The sequence below is a fragment of the Alnus glutinosa genome, chromosome 3, assembly GCF_958979055.1.
Source record: "Alnus glutinosa chromosome 3, dhAlnGlut1.1, whole genome shotgun sequence".
NCBI classification, from domain to species: domain Eukaryota; kingdom Viridiplantae; phylum Streptophyta; class Magnoliopsida; order Fagales; family Betulaceae; genus Alnus; species Alnus glutinosa.
In genome coordinates this window covers 27205562-27224837 of record NC_084888.1, presented here as the reverse complement: position 1 = coordinate 27224837, position 19276 = coordinate 27205562, and the positions used below count along the sequence as shown (strand labels likewise).

At 36.0% G+C, this 19276-nt stretch overlaps 2 protein-coding genes across 3 annotated transcripts; one reads left to right on the top strand and one right to left on the bottom strand.

Annotated features, from left to right (window-relative positions):
• Positions 1 to 465: 465 nt before the first annotated feature.
• LOC133863875 (signal recognition particle subunit SRP54 2) lies at positions 466 to 9945 on the bottom strand. Its single transcript, XM_062299999.1, has 9 exons — positions 9545 to 9945; positions 8920 to 9019; positions 8522 to 8675; positions 6419 to 6569; positions 6187 to 6335; positions 2543 to 2643; positions 2304 to 2461; positions 1232 to 1346; positions 466 to 1125 (listed from the first exon to the last, which is right to left on the bottom strand). The coding sequence occupies exons 1-9, from the start codon at positions 9773 to 9775 to the stop codon at positions 797 to 799; spliced, it is 1488 nt and encodes a 495-aa protein (XP_062155983.1). The 5' UTR covers positions 9776 to 9945; the 3' UTR covers positions 466 to 796.
• Positions 9946 to 15862: 5917 nt separating this feature from the next.
• Positions 15863 to 18471, top strand: LOC133864206 (uncharacterized). Of its 2 annotated transcripts, none has more exons than XM_062300478.1 (2): positions 15863 to 16266; positions 17890 to 18471. In XM_062300478.1, exons 1-2 carry the CDS (start codon positions 15997 to 15999, stop codon positions 18079 to 18081), a joined length of 462 nt encoding a protein of 153 aa, XP_062156462.1. In that variant the 5' UTR covers positions 15863 to 15996; the 3' UTR covers positions 18082 to 18471. The 2 variants fall into 2 exon arrangements, with proteins under 2 accessions (XP_062156462.1, XP_062156463.1); XM_062300479.1 differs by having other exon boundaries at positions 15873 to 16248.
• Positions 18472 to 19276: the final 805 nt, after the last annotated feature.

Genomic DNA, 19276 nt, shown 5'->3' with positions numbered 1-19276 from the left:
TCCTTCATGGTAACTAGCATACATTATTATATTGTGCCCTTTTGTCCACCACAAGTAATACTAGAGACTATAATTTTATCTTTTTAAAATTGATGACTTTTAAAATTACAATTGAATCAAAATTTAATAATGATTCATTTCAAATTTAATGATAATTTTAAGAACCAAATCAATTTGAAAAAAGAAAAAGAAAAAAAAGAAAAAAAAGAAAGATAAAAAGATAGTCTATATAGCATTATTCTATCTACCACACAATCGGTAACTTGTTTAACGGATCATAGGTCCACGACCATTGAATTTGTTGGCGAGTGGCTAGCAGATAACGGGAGGATCAACGTAAAGGATTTTCCAACGAGTGAAGAGCACTATGGCTATGACTATGACCATGAGCCAAACGTGGGGGTGCGATATTGGGGCTGCGTGTTTCTTCTTTCTTTCCGGGTCTCGAACACCAAAAAAATGATATTAAACAAATGCAATAATATCATTTTATTTGTTTTTAATCACAAAGGAATATATAAATATATATAAAAGATCCTGTCTGATGGCCTTAAATTAAAAAAAAAAAAACATTTCAAATTATAACCTTTTAAGTAAATACATACAAAAAGTAAAAGTAAACAAAATGCCCCCATGCTTGAGAGTTGAGACTAATGATTAAACCTAAAACGGCCCAGCTACAAACAATAAAATATCTGGCATTGCGGAATGGTCAGTAGCATCAAGTTGCGCAGAGATGCATGTGAGCCTTACAGCCATGGCCGGTTGGAGGTGAGCCACCCATGCCACCAAAAATCTAACTGTCTCCACCTCCGAACATCCCCATCATATCTTTTGTAGATCCCATTTGCTTCATCAAGCTTTGTAAGCCACCCATGCCACCAATCTGCTTCAGCATCTGTGGGGGGAGGACTTTGCTCATGTGCTGTGCATTCATATTTCGTGATAGGGCACTCATTTCACCCTTCTTCGGAATCTTAAGCCCCTTCATTTTGCTCCATACTTTAGCAAGCCGCTTGTACTCTTCCAACATCTCCATTACTTCTCTAACTTGACGACCAGAACCTCGTGCTATCCGCATTATACGGGACTCGTTCATCAGCTTTGGATTTGTACTATCCAACTCTGCAACATTTTTGCAGTTAGCTATTGGGGTCAGAAAAATGAATTCGATAGACATAACCATGTTGCCAGATACATAGCAAAACCCCATAAAATGGCCTTGAAATACCTTCATTTGTCATTGAGTCCATCATTGTCATGTAACGCTTGATCTTCGTCGAACTTTCCTTTTCGCGACCTTTTGGCATCAACTCAGCACTAAATCCTGGAAGCATTGAGAAAACCTACACAAACCAAGTCTGTCAGGCATGAAGAAACAGCCCAGATGATGATTCAGAAGCATAAACATAACAGCTTCAGTCAAAAACATCAAAATGACACACAGCTCAAGCGATAGTAGCATCACTTCTGGCCTTTCAGATAGATTTTTAAGGCTAACGACCTCACCATGGTAGTCAATAATGGTCTGTCTTGTTGGATATATTTTTCAAGTAAAAGGGCGACTTCTGAATTGTTAATATAACAAAATTTCATACGGTGGATAAGATTCTAACTAGCTCAATATACGTTCCAGTCACAAGCCTCCATCTTTCTTCCTCAACATCTTATCATATCGTTAATTATGAAAAATAATGAACAGTAAATAAGTTACAGATTGAAATTATTGGGAAAGATTTCAAGGCTGGAAAACAAGGTGAGTACCAAAGGGTGTAATACTCGAAAAATTGTTATGGCAATACTGATCTCCCTGATTAGCTTGATTATTTTTATATTGCATTAGTTAATTTTTTTTCTATCAGAAAAATATTCGGAATTTATATCTACGTATTAAGCAACAAAGTTTACACTGCCAAATGTTCTGTTTTCCATTGAAAAGACTTCTGGGTAGACTCTGAAGCCTAGTAACAATAAACCACAATATGCAACATAATAAAATAAAAAAAATATCGGCAGCATTTGCAAGAGTAAGTAAAACGATGTCTCACACCAAATAGAACAGAAGAATTCTCATGAAAAGCTATCTGCAAAGGTCCAAGACACTTTTTCCCCACTAAACATGTGAATGTAAAATGTTGTTAATCAAGAATTAATATAGCTCCATTAGTTGCCTTAACACAGCAACACTATGTGGTCACCCATTATTTCTCGCATATGCTACAACAACCGAGGATGCACAACAAAGTGAAAGGCACATATTTGTTAATAAGGCTTCAATAAAATAGAATAAGTCAAGTAATAACCTGGCTAATTGGACCCATTTTAAGTATGTTCTGAAATTGCTCATACATAATCCTTAACGTAAAGTTTCCTTCTGAAAGCTTTTGCAGAAGCTCAGGCTGCTGATCCATAGGAACAACTTCATGAATTTTGTCCATAAATCCAGACCAGTCGCCCATGCCTAGTTGGAAAGATAATCGACATGTAAATACTAAAAACATTCACAAGAAATCCAAGTAAGGCCACAAAAATCAAGGCACACCTAAGAGACGGCTGACAAATGGTTTAACATCAAAAACTTCAAATTCGTCCATATGCTCTCCAGTCCCAATAAATATGACAGGACTCTTCGTTGCTGCAACACTACACAAAGAAAGTGGCACAGAATTTAGTTGTCAAAGTAAACAAAGGAGACATGTTTTAAACTTTAAATTGCTTCGATCAGAATGGGGAAGAAGTTTCCATTTTCATAGAAAACTGAATCAAATTGGAAGGTAGCTTAAACTCCATAAGTTATAGAAACTGCATTTAGCAAAAACGTCTACCGATCACACCATTGGAAGACCCAACCTTCTTTTTTTTTTTTTCTTTTTTTTTTTCTATTTTATGAATAATTCAGATCTTATTGAGGAAAAAAGGGTTAAACCCTCGTACACGAAAAGTATACAATAGGGGCTCAACCCTATAAGCTGCTACAATGTAAAAAGCTAATCAAATCCACCAAATTTGTAGAGACAAAGTTAGGAACATTAACAAGAAACCAACCCAAGAGAGATCGCAAAAAAAGAAGATTTTTGAAAGAGCACGTTTGTCTCACTATCCTCGAAAATATGACGATTCCTTTCTCTCCAAATGCTCTACATTAAGAGGGCAGAAATAACTTTCCAAATAGCCTCTTTGGGATGTCCCCTCCCTTGTACTATCCAGCAATGAAGTTCTTGGATGTTGCTAGGCATAACCCACGAGACTCCAAAAAGATTAAGCCTCAATTGCCAGAGAGCTGAAGTATACTCGGATGAGAAGGTGATTAGTCGTTTCCTCATTCTTTTTACACAAACAACACCAATTAGCTAAAGAGAAGCCCCTCTTTCTAAAAGTATCCACCGTGAGAATTCTATCAAGAGTTGTTGTCCACAAGAAGAAAGCAACGCGAGGAGGCGCCTTAACCTTCCAAACACTTCTCCAAGGGAAAGAATTGTGCTCACCTGACTGTAACAGAGTATAATAACTCTTCACTATAAATTTTTGGTTGCTAGAGGGAGTTCACAAGAAGTTGTCCACTTCCCCCAGATGCGTCTTTGAGGAATATATGAGACTAAAGAACGAGTCAAAATATTCCAATTCCCAAGCTTTGATTGAATCTTCGAACAATATCAAGCGAAAAGGGGCATGGGAAGTATAAATGAGTAACACCGAGAGAAAAATCAAATTTCTAAAATTTGAAATAGTCGAAAAATAAAGGAATAGCAACCCAACAAACATCTTCTCAAAGCGTGATCGCAGAATCACCATTTTGATCCTTTTTTGTGGAAGCTTGACACATTTATATGTCCAACTACCATATTCGCACCAAATTTTTTTATTATAAGTACTTCAATTTTATTAAAAGTGCAGAGGGACGCAACCTTAATACACATGAAGTATACAAGAGAAACCCCCTAATATGGAGAAAAAGATGAGCAAAAATCCAAAAACTCAGAAAATTTGGAAACGAGCAAACTATTTAACGCTTATATCCATGTTTAGAGGAATTGGAACAACATATTTTTCAGCTCTAACATCGAAGTCTCGATCTTCAAAACTCGCATTCCACTCTCTAAATACACCACATTAAACACAAAGGAGCCAACCTACAAGCTTGCAGAGCATTACAATTTACCATTTGTCCTCCCCAACTCACCAACATCTCTCTCACCCTTCTAGGCATATAACCCAAACACCACCAAACGAATTAAAAAGTGATCTCCATAATTCTCTTGCAATTTCACAATGAAGAAGGAGGTGATCAATAGATTCTCTACTTTTCTTGCACATACAACATCAATCCACCACAATGACATTCTTCTTCCTCAAGTTATCCAAAGTAAAGATTTCCCTCGAGGCCGCAGTCCACACAAAGAACGTCACTCTCAAAAGAGCCTTAACTTTTCAGATACTCTTCCAATGAAGAGGGGAACTTGGATAACACATGATAGTAAGACTTCACTTCAAACTTTTTCCTCTTGGAAGGGATCCAACAATTTCTATCATCACCTCCTTGCCTTACTCCGTGGGAATAAAACAGCTCCAAGAAGGAAGAGACCACTTCCAACTCCCATCACACCAAATAAACAAAACATAAGAAATAGTGGAGGTGCATTCACATACATAGCTCCTTTGCTTACAAAACAAATCAATGCCAAAACTGTTCTAGGCATAAATTCCAAACATAAAACAAGCATCCATAGCCCTCTATCAACATCACAATGAACAAATGGCCATCTTTTGTCTCACCACCCCTCATACATATGCAAAAGAAATAAATTACGATCAAATTTCACTTATGTAATCTATCCATAAGAATCTCTCCCCATGATACATTATGAACAACGAAAAGCCCTTTGAAGACGCCATAGTTCACCAAACACTTGCAAGGAAAAGCATCCAGGAGCATCTCTCAATGCACACTAATAAGACGAAGCATAAAGAAAAATTCTTTGATAATCCCCACCCATTCCACACGTTTTCACACAATATAGCAAATAGAAAAGTGAAATCACCAAATCCTAACCCGTACTGCATGCACAAACCTCCAGGCAACAACAAGATTTTCACATGTCGCACCCAAGAAACTGCAACTGAAATATCCCAACCCTCAAATATACTAAACAGATCGAGAAAGGTTCACTTCAAATAAATCTCTCCATACTACATATCATGCCGAAATCAGATAGAAGACCGTGATCGCTATCAAACATGGCTTGAAATCCTAGGAGCAAGTTAACAATTTCCTACATAACAAGTACAATTTGATATTTAATTATTATTGCAGTGGATACCTAGTAGAGCCCTAGGTTGATATAATTTCTGGAATAGCATTAAAATTCAGAGGAGAGTAGAGAAGGGAAGAGATACCAAGGAATTAGTTTAAGTAATGAAATTCTGGGCAAGGATGATGGAAAAATTACCAAAAACTTAGGTCCTAACGCTCTGACTACTGGTGAACAATTTCTCTGTTGCAAACCTCTATCAAAAGGCGATATCTTTAAAAGGAAAAACTGTGAATTATGTAAATGGTAAGAGGTACTAAACTAAACAATCAGAATGAGAACTTATACAACACATTTGCGACAGCAATGAATCCTAGATGATTATCCTTCCATATAACAAACTACAAGGCTGCAACCAACATATTGCAAACTCAAACCTGTAATCATGCATGCATTTACACATGCATATATACAATGCAATAGCGTGTCATAAATGTGTAACTTATGGCCTACACAAGTACATACTGCCCAATGGTGTTCTTTACTAAATATAACTAAAATGATACTCCTCCCTCCGATAATGAAAGTCTCACTTTCCTTTTTATGTCACAATATCAGCACCCGCCATAAAAAATTCAAAACATCAACTTTTCTACTTCCACATAACCCTTCAAAGTTGGTTCTTCCATTTAGTACTTTCAAACACCAAGCCAAGGGGTAATTTTGGGAAAACAGCATTATAATAATTATTTTCTTCATTTAAGACACCCGTTATGGGATGCAGGGAATATATGATCTAGTAATTAAATTCTAAACCCAAAAATTATGAGAAACAACTGCACTGCTTCAGAAAACACATTCATGGAAGCTTTAATATTGCATTTTGATCCAACTAAAACATGAAATTGTAGGCTGCAATTGTTGCAATAAAACTTACGCGCTAAGAGTACCACCTCCCCTTGCATGCCCATCCATTTTGGTAACAATTACAGCTCCAACTGAAACACTTTGCTTGAAAGCTTGAGCTTGATCAAATGCAGCCTGACCAATACTGCTATCCATAACAAATATAACAAGATCTGGTTTCTGGAAAATGCAAAGAAATATTTTTAGCAATTATTGCCAATCAACTACAAACTGAGAGGAACAAAGCAATGGCAGAAAAATACCGTTGCTTCAGAAACTTGACGCATTTCTTCAAAAAGAGCAGCTTCTTGTTTGTGACGCCCACTGGTGTCAACAATTATTAGATCGCAATTTTCTTTCTTGAACCTTTCCACACCTTCTACTGCAATTTTCACAGGATCCGACTCTGTATAGCTGTAGGATTGAAAATCCCAATTATTACTCAAATACTGAAGAATGCATTATCTGATGAAATGTGATTGATGAAAGCATCAATTAGAGTAATAATGATAACAGAACTAAGCAGAAGTACTAAAGATAACCAAAACAAAATAAAAAAATAAAAATAGGGGGGGGGGGGGGGGGGGTGGTGGATGCTCTAGAGATACAATTGCAACCTCATGTCATAGCTGACGAAATCCCATTCATAATACCAGTAATCCCATAGATGCATCTATTACATCCCTCCATAAGTGCTTAGCTATATGTCTTTGGCTTCTTACTCATAACAGTTGCTCTGATCAAAAGCAGTCAAATCCATTTTAGTGTGTCATTTCCAATGACCTTCCTCCAGTCAATCAGGTCTTGCTTTTCAGATAAACCTAGAGATGTCATTTTGATAACAAATGATTGTGGGAAAGTTAATATTGGTTTGCTACATATCAAACTAAAGCTCTTCTTTGGGCATTCATGAGTAAAATAACATCTGAGCAACTCGATATTTTCTTTTATTGGTAAATTACACATGCACTCTATGGGTCTTGAACCCACCAGCTCACCCTCACACCTAGGGTTTCCTCGGCATTACACGTAGGAGAAGGTTAGATCACACAAACCTTAAGCAAAATTGTGGCAAGATACATCTTGATTACTTATCAAAAAAAAAAAAATTGCAGCAAGATTTTCATAAACTTGATTCCTATTAAATTGAAATGCATTACATTGATATTTATAAAAAAGTAAACCTAAACCTAATAGGACTTGGACTCTATGGGCTTTGAGTAATATTGATATGTATAAAAAGGGTGGTTGCGTTAGTCCAACCGCTAAAAAGGGTGTGGATGTCAGGTTGAATGGTTTGACCCAATCTCAAAAATGGCCGGTAGGTTTTGGTCCGTCTGGGGAGATTGTTGTGCGGAATCAGGGCGACGAGGTTTGGGTTGGGGAGGATGGAGACTACCCTCACCCTTTGGCTATTTATCCTCCTGACATGCCCTTGGATTGGGTATTGGATAGTGATGAGGACGAGGATCCGTCCTTGGCGATTTTGGACGCCATTGAAGAGCATTTTTTTCAGAGTAAAGGTTACGCGTCTAAAGACCAAAGGTTGGAGGGAGCTGAGGAATCTGAAAAGCTCCATTAACTACGGCGATGCAAGCGTGTCCTCTTGACAAGGGAAAGGCAAGACTCGCGTGTTGTAGCGCTGAGTGATCCATGTGGGTTTAGGGTTTGAGGGTTTTAGGTCCTTGCAGGTTTGTTTAAGTTTTTTTGTGGGCTAGTTTGGTTGTTCCTATGTATACTCTCGGTGTACTTAGGGTCGCCTTACGTTTTCTTTAATAAAACTTTTATTACTTATAAAAAAAAAAGTAAACCCACCACCTCAGCAAGCTCATTCTTCTCAACCTCTCCAATCATCACTTCACATTGTTTAATGGGTTTAAATATCAAATGAAAAATTAAAATGAGATTAAAAAAAATCAATTTGTTCATCTGGTCTACGAGGCCCAAAGAGAGAGAGCTACTTTAACTCAAAGGAACAGAGCCAACACTAAGTTCTGAGACAGCTAATTAATATTGTTATATCCTTTATAACTGCAAATCAAACCTCTTAAACAACTCCATATTGTTTTAGCCAAAGCAAATCTTTTAAATAACATCTTCCAAATAACAATTATTAATATCTTTATCTCTAGGATCAAAATATATTTCAAAGCTCATTATTCTTATCTATGCATCTCCATTTAACAGTTCCTGTAGAAGAATTATTATTGTTTTGTTACGCCATCCATTATTGTTGTCTCCACAATTTTTTGTTTTAGATAATTGTGTGGCCATGGCCCAACATTTCCTTTCATTTGCTTCTCCTTTCCCTTTCATACACTTATCTCTACACTTCAATGACAACCAGTAGAGTGTGAAAGAACTACCTTCCATAAAACGGAATCTTAGCCTTAGTTGCATTCTGCTTCAGCTGATCAAAAGCACCAGCTCTGAACGTATCTGCACACACGAGGGCAGGCCTCCAGCTCTTTTTCTGATGATAGTACGCATATTTTGTACATGTAGTGGTTTTCCCCGACCCTGAATTTGTTTTACAAACGAATAGAGGTGTACATAAGAAAAAAGATACTGTAAAGTTCTGACTAAAACAAAAAAGTACAAAATATTTTTGGTCCCGTGAATCAACTAACATCCATAACACCCAGACGGTTAGTTCACATCTCAACTTCCCAAAGAACAATCTCATTGATTATATGTATGAGATTGTATAGGACAATTGCTGAATGATCCAATAAGCATGAAAGCAATCTGATAAATAACGTACCTTGTAAACCTACAAACATAACAACACTCGCCTTCCCTTTCTTTGGAGTGAAAGAAGGCTTCCCAGGATCCAGCATTTTGCAGAGCTCGTTAAATATAGCCTACAGTAAAAGCAATTATTTAAGCAAAAGAGACATACATCATCTTTTTTTTAGCAGTCAGAGCACGATAATGATATAGGCCTTGACAGATATACATTAACTACCATTAACTACCATTAACACCTTCCACTATCAGCAATCTCTTAGTGCGGCGAAAACCTTGTCAAAATTGATCCAGAATTCTGTAAACTAAATCTGAATAACCCAAGTCTAGGGCCTCTAGGCCTTGGCATTATCGGGTACTCTCTAATTTTTCCCTATAAAAAGGTTTTGTATATCAACCACATAGAAAAAAATTTAATGGAAATCATGGACAACTACCCCCAATCCAATTAAAGCGTGGGAATTCACATGCTTAGCTAGCTTTCCGATGCAAATTCTAATCCCTAAAGTTATGGCAGCCATTCCATTTCATCACAATAATCATAAACCCCAAAATGACTTGCAAAGTGCAATCTTTGATTGACGGCAATAATACAATTAACCACAAAATATAAACAAACAAATAAAATTGAGAATACGTACTTGTTGGATGATCTTGCGTTTGTTGTGGCCGGCGGCGAGGTCGTCGAGGTTGACGATCTTCTTGATGTTGGTCTGCATTTCGCGGACGAGCTTGAATTGCACATCGGCCTGAAGAAGAGCCCGCGTGATCTCGTTGAGGCACTCGTTGAGGACCTTTTCGTCTATTATGGTCGCATTGCTCATCTGCTGGAGAGCACGCGATATGCTCCCCCCTAGCTGGGACAACACCATCTTCGCTGCTTGAAAAGAGACAAAGAACTGAGAAATTCGGGTGCGATTGGGAAGAAGAACAGGAAGAATAGGTTTAGGGTTAGGGTTGTGGCGTTTTGGGAATCAAAATGCTTACGAAACGTAAGAGAGAAGGAATTTCAGGTGGTGGTGGTGGTCGTTGTATTGCAGTGAAACTGAATATTTTTGCTACGGTGGGCTTCGATGGGCCAGAGACTACCCTAAAGCCCAGACATTAAACGCAGAAATTTAAGTATTTAAGGCTAAATACGTTTGTCCCCACATGGTTTACCGGCTTTGTTTTTTGCTCAATGTAGTTCATTTCGTATCGTAGATAGTATCTCATTTATGGCTAAAGACGCAGATGGTACTTCCGTTCAAAAACTTACAGAAATTCACGTCAACACCTTTCAGAAGCTGATACGTGTCCTATCTATTAAAAAAAAATGAAAAATAGTGAAAAAAAAAATAGATGATGAGTGTTTGAGCCACCCTTATAACCAGTTTGGGAGTGTCCGAACCATCCCCAAGGGCCAAACACTAATCTTTTTTTTTTTCTTTTTCTTTTCTTTGGCCTTGTGGGGTGACTGAAGCCACCTCCATTTTCTCTTTGGGGGTGGTCGAACCACCCCCAATGTAATGTCTGAAACATTAGTTAATGTTTAAAGTATAAAAATTGAGTAATTAAATGATTAGAGTTAATTAGATGTCATGAAAATGTAAGAAAAACACTTAGAAGTACTAAAAATAGAGTTCCTGGACGTCGCGTCCAAACAACCACCGAACCGGAGCCACAGAGAGCAGTGTTTTGCTCTCTGGGGTAGGCGTCCAGACGGCCATAACACCCGTCCGAACGGTAGCCACAGAGAGTGAATCTGCGACTTAAAGCATGTGCGTCCGAACCTTCACTTAACCCGTTCGAACGGCACCTGAGATAAATGCGAGAATGAGTATTTTTTGACTCATTTCCGCCTGATTTCTTCCCAAACACAATTTTCTCCTATGGTTTTCACCTAAAACCCTAGATCTACGAATATCTAAGCCCTACACCTCAAATCTAACCCCGAAAACGTGATCAAAGCCCGATTTACATTTCTACCGATTGGTTTAAGGTAATTTCATAAACTCATGTTCTTTGAGATTTTGTATTAAATCTTAAGATATTTGAGTTTGATCTTGATTATTCTTTAGGCTTTGTATGTTTTGGAGCTTCCTAAACATTCTCCAAGTGTTGGGTAACATTTGGGTGAATTTTAGTAAATTTCCAAAACCCTAGTTTTTTGGTTGTGTTTAAGTTGTAATTTCTAGTATCTAACCCTAAGTAAATCTTATGGGTTAGTATTTATTGTTGTTGGGTTAGTGTTTATTGTAATTGGGTAATTGATTGGAACCCTAGAAATTTTATGGGTTAGCTATTTGGTAATTTAAGAGCTAAATATATGGCCTAGTGTTAAAGAAATATTAAGTAATGTACAATGTGTTATTTTTACAGTGGCGCATTGCGATGAATTGTCTAGGAAGCTTAGTAGAGTTTGTTATTTGTGCAGCCAAGTTAGTATTTTACTCACTAAAAAAATATATTTTTCACATATTTTATAGAAATGAAATAATATGTGTTTTTCTTACCGAACCAATGTTATGTTAAAATATATGTTTTGGATTATTTAATTAGTTTTGAGTTTGTTGAAAATTATGCCAATGATATTATTGCAAATTGGAATATGTGTGTGAAGTATGATTTGAATTGTGATTTAAATGTTTGACTGCCTACTGTGGTTGGGATTTAGACTATGTTTTTAATGCCTGCTGCAGTTAGGGTTTTAATTACACAAGTTATGATTTAGAAATTGACTTATTGATTTGCTTACGAATTTTAGAGATTATGATTTGTCAAAGCATGATCATGAAATAAACTGTATAGTATTTGAGCATGAGCATTGAGCATAAACGAACAATTGGGGGGATCCTAAGCCCCAAGGTACCTAGCAAATATTATTGGGGGACCTAAGCCCCATGGTATTTGTCAGGGAGGCATAAACAAATTATTGGGGGACCTAAGCCCTAGGGTACCTAGCAGATTTTATTAGGGGACCTAAGCCTCATGGTATCTGTCAGTGAGGCAAAACTAGTTATTGGGGGACCTAAGTCTTATAAGAACATATGCATAAATTAGTTATTGGGGAACCTAAGCTCCATGGTATTTGTTAATGAGGCATAAACAAACTATTAGGGGACTTAAGCCTCAGGGTACTTGGCAGATATTATTGGGAGACCTAAGCCCCATAGTATTTGTCAGTGACGCAAAACTAGTTATTGTGGGACCTAAGCTCCATAGGAACATACGCATAAATTAGTTATTGGGGGACCTAAGCCCTATAGGAATACAACAGAGAACAACAACTAGCATGCATAGCATTGTTTTTATGTGTATGATGTTTTCATGATATGCTATATAGTAGTTTTATGTTAGACGTATTGATATGCATATGAGTCTTAATGAGAAAGAACATATGTATATTTCTATTGACTAGTTGCATATTTTAAAAAGGCATTGAACTTAGAAGTACATTGGTATTCACATTATCCAAGTATGAGTAATGCAGTGTCTTGGAAATAGGTAGGCAGAATGTCATTTGTTCTTCAATAAAGACGTGCTTGCATATTAGAGTTTCACTCTAGTGCTCGCATAATCAATTGACGTTCAAAGGCACGAAGTTGTAATGCCTTGGGATTCAGTGTTACCTGTATTTGGAGAATGAGGATGTCTTTGTATTAATGAACAAGATGTCATTGTTTTAAGCTTCAATGTACTTAGATGTTTACGCTACCGGATTGAGTAATGCATGTGTTTTTGGAGTAGGTAGGCAGAATGCCATTTATTCTTTAGCAATGACGTACTTGCATATTAGAGTTCTACTCTAGTGCTTGTATGATCAAACTATCACATCAAAGACACGAAGCCGTAATGCCCTAAGACATGGTGTTATCTATATTTGGCAATGCTAGGTCTTTGTACAATTGAGCTCCTGATCATAAAAGTATTATTGTAGATGGGTCTATATGTAGAGGCATACAAAAGATTGGAACTTTTATATATGCTCTCAGCTGCATAGTATGCTTTCGTGTTTTCTATAAGTCGGTGTTTACTTTATCAGCTACATGTGTTTTCAAAGAAAATAAGTTTGTAAAAATGAGCAGCTGTTGTTGTAAACGTAAAAAAAAAAAAAAAAAAAAAAAAAAAAAAAAAAAAAAAAAAAATCAGTTCTTTGCAAAAGCTCAGTGATTAGTAAACTACTGAGGTCTTGGTATATTTTATACTGAGACGATGAACTCACAATTTCACTTGTGTGGATGTGGTTAACCCCACAATTGTACAGACAATGATGCTTTGGCTTCAGATTCCGCGGATGTAAATGATGACTCGTATGCTTAGTGTGGGATGCTATGATTGGAGTACTTCACGACAGTCATATGTCACAGACTCAAGGGTAGTCCGCATTTTGGTAGTCTTTTGTATGGCTCGTGTCCAATGCGATACTTGTATTTGGTAGAGCTATCATTTTGTTATGTAATTAGAGTATTATTATGTTAAAACGTTAAACAGATAGATTCATAATGACTCTTTTGTGTAAACAACAGATGTGTATATATAGATGTGTTTTCGCTATTGATATGTATTCCGCTGCATATTGATTATGTTTTTCGCTGCATAGATGTAACTTTGATTATCAGGTATATGTTATGGGACATGTGTCATATGTTGACTGAACGATAAATAGTCGTGTCACTGTGATAATCCGTTTGTATATTTAAAAAAAAAAGAAAAAAAAGCAGGTCGTCACATCCAAGGGCCATGAGGGTAGTTCGGCCACCCCCAAACCGGCCATGGGGTGGCCGCCCACCCCCATTTTGCTCAAAGAGGTGGCTCGAGCCACCCCTCATCTATTTTTTTTTAAAAAAAAAAAATTTAATGCTTTTTTTTTTTTTTTTTTTTTTTTTAAGTTTTATTATTTTTCTTTTTGAATTTTTTTTTTAATGTGTAAGACGTATCAGCTTCTGAAATGTGTTGATGTGGACTTCCGTTAATTTTTGGACGAAAGTTTAGACGGAGATACCATTTCCGTTTTTAACCATAAACGAAATACCATATAGGATACGAAATAAACCACATGAGGTAAAAAATAAAAGCTTTAAACTACACGGGGCAAAAACATATTTAACCATAAGTATTAATTAGAAAACTTAACAAACAGTTTTAAGCTGATCTAAAATATATTTTATTACCCGAAATTCCCGTACCAAAAACATAATTAAATCACAAAACAAATTAATCACCCACGAAATACCAAATTTAGATGAAAAATTCTATTTGAAGATAAAAATCATAGGACAATTCCGATTAAATCAATTTAATCAAAATAGGTTGCACTATCTTCTCAAATTCATGCTAAAACTAAAAGAGTAATGCTACACACACTTCCATTTCTCCAAGTAATTTTACATGTACATTAAGTATCCATCAACTGTCCATAAAAAAATGAGGTGGCTTTTAAAATCACAATTTGATCAATCACACGCCTAATGGTGATTTTAAGGGACACCTCATTTTTTTATGGACACTTAATGTACATGTAGAATTACTCCACTTCTATGCAGCACGGATGAAAGCCTTCCCGTCCTAGTGGATCTGTCTATGGCTGAAGCTTTGGGAGCTTGGTTTGCAGTGCAGCTGGGGACTGGGGTGTGATCTGGGGCTGTCCCATGTGCAACTTGAGGTGGATGCGATGAATGTGGTGGAAGCACCGAAGAAGGAAGGGCCTTGTTGGAGTCCCTTTGGCCATTTGATTGTGAATGCACGTACATGCCTTGTCCAGATGTTTTCTTACTCAATCCATCATGTGCGACAAGCAGCCAATTTGGTAGCCCATAGCTTAGCTAAGTTAGCTCTTTCACAACTCCTTGATGAGGTTTGGTTGGATGATTGCCCGTATGTTATTCGGGATGTTATTCTTGCTAAGCAAGTTTTTACTGATTAATCAATGAAGTTAGATTTTCTATAAAAAAGAAAAAAAAGAAAAAGAAAAAAAGAATCACTCCAGTTCTCCAACAATTTCTCCACACCCAATGGTGGTTTTAAAAGCCACCTAAGGGTGTGGAGAAATGGGTAAGAAGAAGTGAGAGTATGCGTAACATTACTCTTTTTTTATATATAAAGAGAAAGTAAGAAATCATTATTGAATCTGTGTGACCACATATTAGTTTCACGAGTAATGCTATAAGAATTACTAGAGTCTTCATTTTATTCTCTCAAATGTCATGTGACTTTTAAAATTATAATTAAATTTGAGATGATTATTATTGAATTTGGGAGGACACAAAAAAGACTCTAGTGCTCTTTATAGCATTACTCTAGTATCACATATTTAATAACAAATTTACTCATTCTTTATGGGACATGAATTTTTTACAAACCATATATAAAATTGACATGTATCTCTTCACATGTGTTTTCACATGTTTTTGTAATAGCATTAATAAAAGAAAACTCGTGCTTCTCACATGCTTAAATGACACATATCACTTTTATATGTGGATTGTATGAAATTTTTTATTATGCGGTTTGTAAGAAATTTTTACCTCTTTTATGATAAATTTATTCATTTTTTATATTGAAATGGAAATACACTCGCTACACATTAATGGTGCGTTTGGGATTGCGATTTTGTAGACAATAAGTGCGATTTTAAACTAAATTGCAGAACATAGATTGTTTGGGAACTGCGTTTTTAAAAATTGCGATTTGAAAACGTAGAAAATCTGCTTTTTCAAATCGCAGATAAGATTGTGTTTTTTTTAAAACGCAAAATTTTAAAGGTAAATTGGCGATTTTAAAGGCTAAACTGCGATTTTGCCAAACGCTTAACTGCGTTTTTAAAAATTATTTTTTTCAAATTGTACATTTTAAAATCGTTATTTTAGATCGCAGTTTTTGAAATCACAAACTCAAACAGATCCTAAGTGCATTTTCATCCCATGTAAGAGGGAGTGTGCCTTGGTGTGCAGTGAGTGTGTTTCTATCTTTTTCCCATTCTCTTATTCAATAAGCCACCTTGTCCGTTGGTTGGGCTTCACACAAATTTGTGTGGTAGCGTGTCAAAAATTAAGCAGTGTACAGGGCCACACCAACACGCGCGCTGAACCCAACTCCCAGCCAGCAGGTGGATATGGCAGCGTCTGCCACAGCAAGCGGAGCTGCCAAGCTATGCTACTCAGTTTCCCAACACGGCCATTCAATTTCAAAGCCTGCGTCAAAGAAAGCAATGGGTACTGTAAAGTTCGTCATCCATAACCCAATCCACTTTTCAAGGACAAGGGCCAAGAGGTCTTTTCCCCTCCGAGCTCTCGATCCCAAAAGTGAAGAGGAAGAGGAAAAAGAGAATAACAGTAACAGAACCGGAGCTTTCACCTTCGAGCAGGTCACTCTTTTTTTCTGGGTAAATTTATACTTGTTTTTCCTAACCCAGTGTATGGATTTTTATGTTGCATATTTCAGAATTTCAATAATTTTTGTGTGAATTTTCAGAACAATTTTTGCATGGATTTGGCTTAGGTAGTTTTTTAAATGTCTAGATTTAATTATATATATATTTCTAAAGAAAACTTGAAATTAAATTTAGACCCTCAGAAAAACTGCAACATAGGTATTGTAATTTTTTTTTTTTTTTTTTTTTAAGTAATTCTATGTGTGCATTAAGTGTCCAGTTACTTTTAAAATCACTAGTGAATGTGTAATTGATCAAATGATGATTTTGATCATATGGTAATTTTAAAAGACACCTTATTTTTTTATAGACTCTTAATATATACGTAGAATTACTCAATTTTTTTACAGCACTAAAACCTAATCCTTTTTGCATAATATAATGCCCTCTCTTTTGGGTTTCAGTTAAGTGACTAATTTATTAAACACGTAAGATGATAGATTGTTAGCTTCTAAGAGAACATAAACCTTTAAATTCATAGAAACTAAAAAGAACCTACACCGTTTTACAAATACGAAGTTTGAAGATAATTTCGTGCATACATCATTATTAATCGAATGTCCTTAAATAACAATACAAGAAAGATAAAAATACAAAACGAAACAGTTACTTAATGGATGACAATTAAAAATAACTCTTTATTTAATTAAACTAGTACTACTCTAAGATAAGCTACTGCAAAGATAACTTCAAGAGGTTCATGAGATACGTGCTTGTGAGTGGTCTCATGTTATGCCAACGTCCATGTAGAATCCTACTTTCATAATAGTTTGTATTTTATTTCTATAAAATTGAGGAAAATTAGAATGATATATCTTGAGGGCACTAGGTTTCTTTCGTTGCATTTGTAGGTAACTAATTTTACATACATCACCCAAACACCTAAACACATAATTTCCTTCATCCCGTTTCTTTTGCTAACTATTAACACTTCTAGGCTTTCGTTGGCTAGAGACAGCAAGAGGTTTAGAATTGTAAGGTTAAATGGAGGTGATGAAAAAAACCAGCAGCATGGTTATGCACTTCATCCACCTGTAAGAATGCAGGAAAGGAAAGATGGTTTTGACCTTTCAAAAAAAAAAAGGGTTCATGGCTGCTAAATAGCACGGTAAAACATAGTATTAATGAGGAAAACTGAAAACAATAACACAAACAGAGCCATATGCACAACGGTTTTACATACGAGTGCGTTTGGTGCTGCGATTTTATGTACCAAAAGTATGATTTTAAACCAAATTGTAGAAAAAGTATCGTTTGTGAGTGTATTTTTAAAAAATTTGAAAACGTAAGGAAATTTGTATTTTCAAATCCCAGCCAATCTATTTTACTAGAGGCTTAACTCTTCTTTTAAAGATTACATTTTCAAATCTCATTTTTTGAAATCGCAAACTCTAATATAGTCACAACAGGCTGTAGATCTCAAACCAGCCAAAAAGTGACTGAAATACTCGGTCTTTAGATCTATTTATGCAATCTAACCTCTGGAAGCAAGTAAAGTTTTACTCATGTAGGATGAAACCGGGCACAAAAGTTTCACATGGTCTTATCTTTGCTGTTCTTCTTTCGTGTAAACAGGAAGATTTGGAATATTTGTGGAAATTGCTGGCTGGTTCAGTTGTGGGTGCAGCTGTAATTAAGTATGGAAGCATAGTTTTTCCTGGGATAACCAGACCCAACATTGTTCAGGCTTTGATTATGATATCAACTCCTGTCATTGTAGCTGTTTTCCTTTTGTTCAAGAGAAGTCAAGCAGAGACACGAAGCTAGGAACCTGATGAACTTTGCTTATGTCCATTGTCTCAAGAAAATGTCCCTGCAGCTACTGGAATCAAATTTGGCAGTGCAAGTTGCCAGAGACTGTAGCTAAGATGAGAACTACACAAGAGGTGATTGCCTTCAGAAATCATGTGATCATAGTATTGTCTTGATGTCTGCCACATTCAAATCCTTCCCACGGGTTGTACTGGTTATCATGTTGGTAATTGCCAAACATAATTCCTCCTGATATTGCCACAAACTTCAAAAACAATCAAAGCATTAATGAGCTCGAAAGGGTTCATTTGATAAAAAAAAAACTAGATGGTGTTTTTTGTTTTTTGTTGAAGAAGTATTTTGATGCAACGTAAAGGTGAAAGTAGTCTGGAGTATTTTGTGTTTGGAATTATTTGTTCATATTTTTGTTTTTTTACTAAAAAAGCAAAAAGTTTAATAAAAAAATATTGTCAAACGAGGCCCGATAGGGCTTGTTTGAGAACACCTTTTAGGCGTACATTTTGATGTTTATCCAAACAGTAACATTTGTGTTTGCTATTGTTTTTTCATTACCTTCACCTGCATAAGTCTTTTCACTCAGCTTTCTATAGACTTTTTTGCAGCTTTCCAAAAGTTGTTAAAACAACGCAAAAAATTCTTGTGAAAGAGAAATAAACATAGGTAAACGTTGAGGTTTCGGGGAGAAAAAAAAAATAGAATGTGGAGAGCCGTGTTTTTTATTGGGCAGTTACAGATCTAGGTTTTTAGGTATTGTAAGTTAGATAACACTAAAAAAAACTGAATTCAAATTGAGAAACAAAAAAAATTGCATGAAAAATGCATTGTCAAATAAGCCCAAAGTTATTTTCATCATCCTCCACCAAAATGATTAGGATTATTTTTATAAAATATCTAATATTTTATGAGATAGCAAATTTTCTTTTAGCTTCCTTAAACCTAAATTTTTCCCAACATAACAAAGAACCGAAGGTCAAACGCAAAAAATAAATTCAATTAAACGATGGTGAAAAAAAGAAGAAGGGTGTGCTCGCAAACAAGTGAAAATGCACCAGTTCACATTAGGAATTTTCCATTCAGCCTACTTTTCCGTTCCTTATGAGGCCTCCCAAACTCTACTATAATTTAACCAAACAGGTGATCGGTTACAAATATTCTATTCATAAAATAATAAATAAATAAATAATAGAAA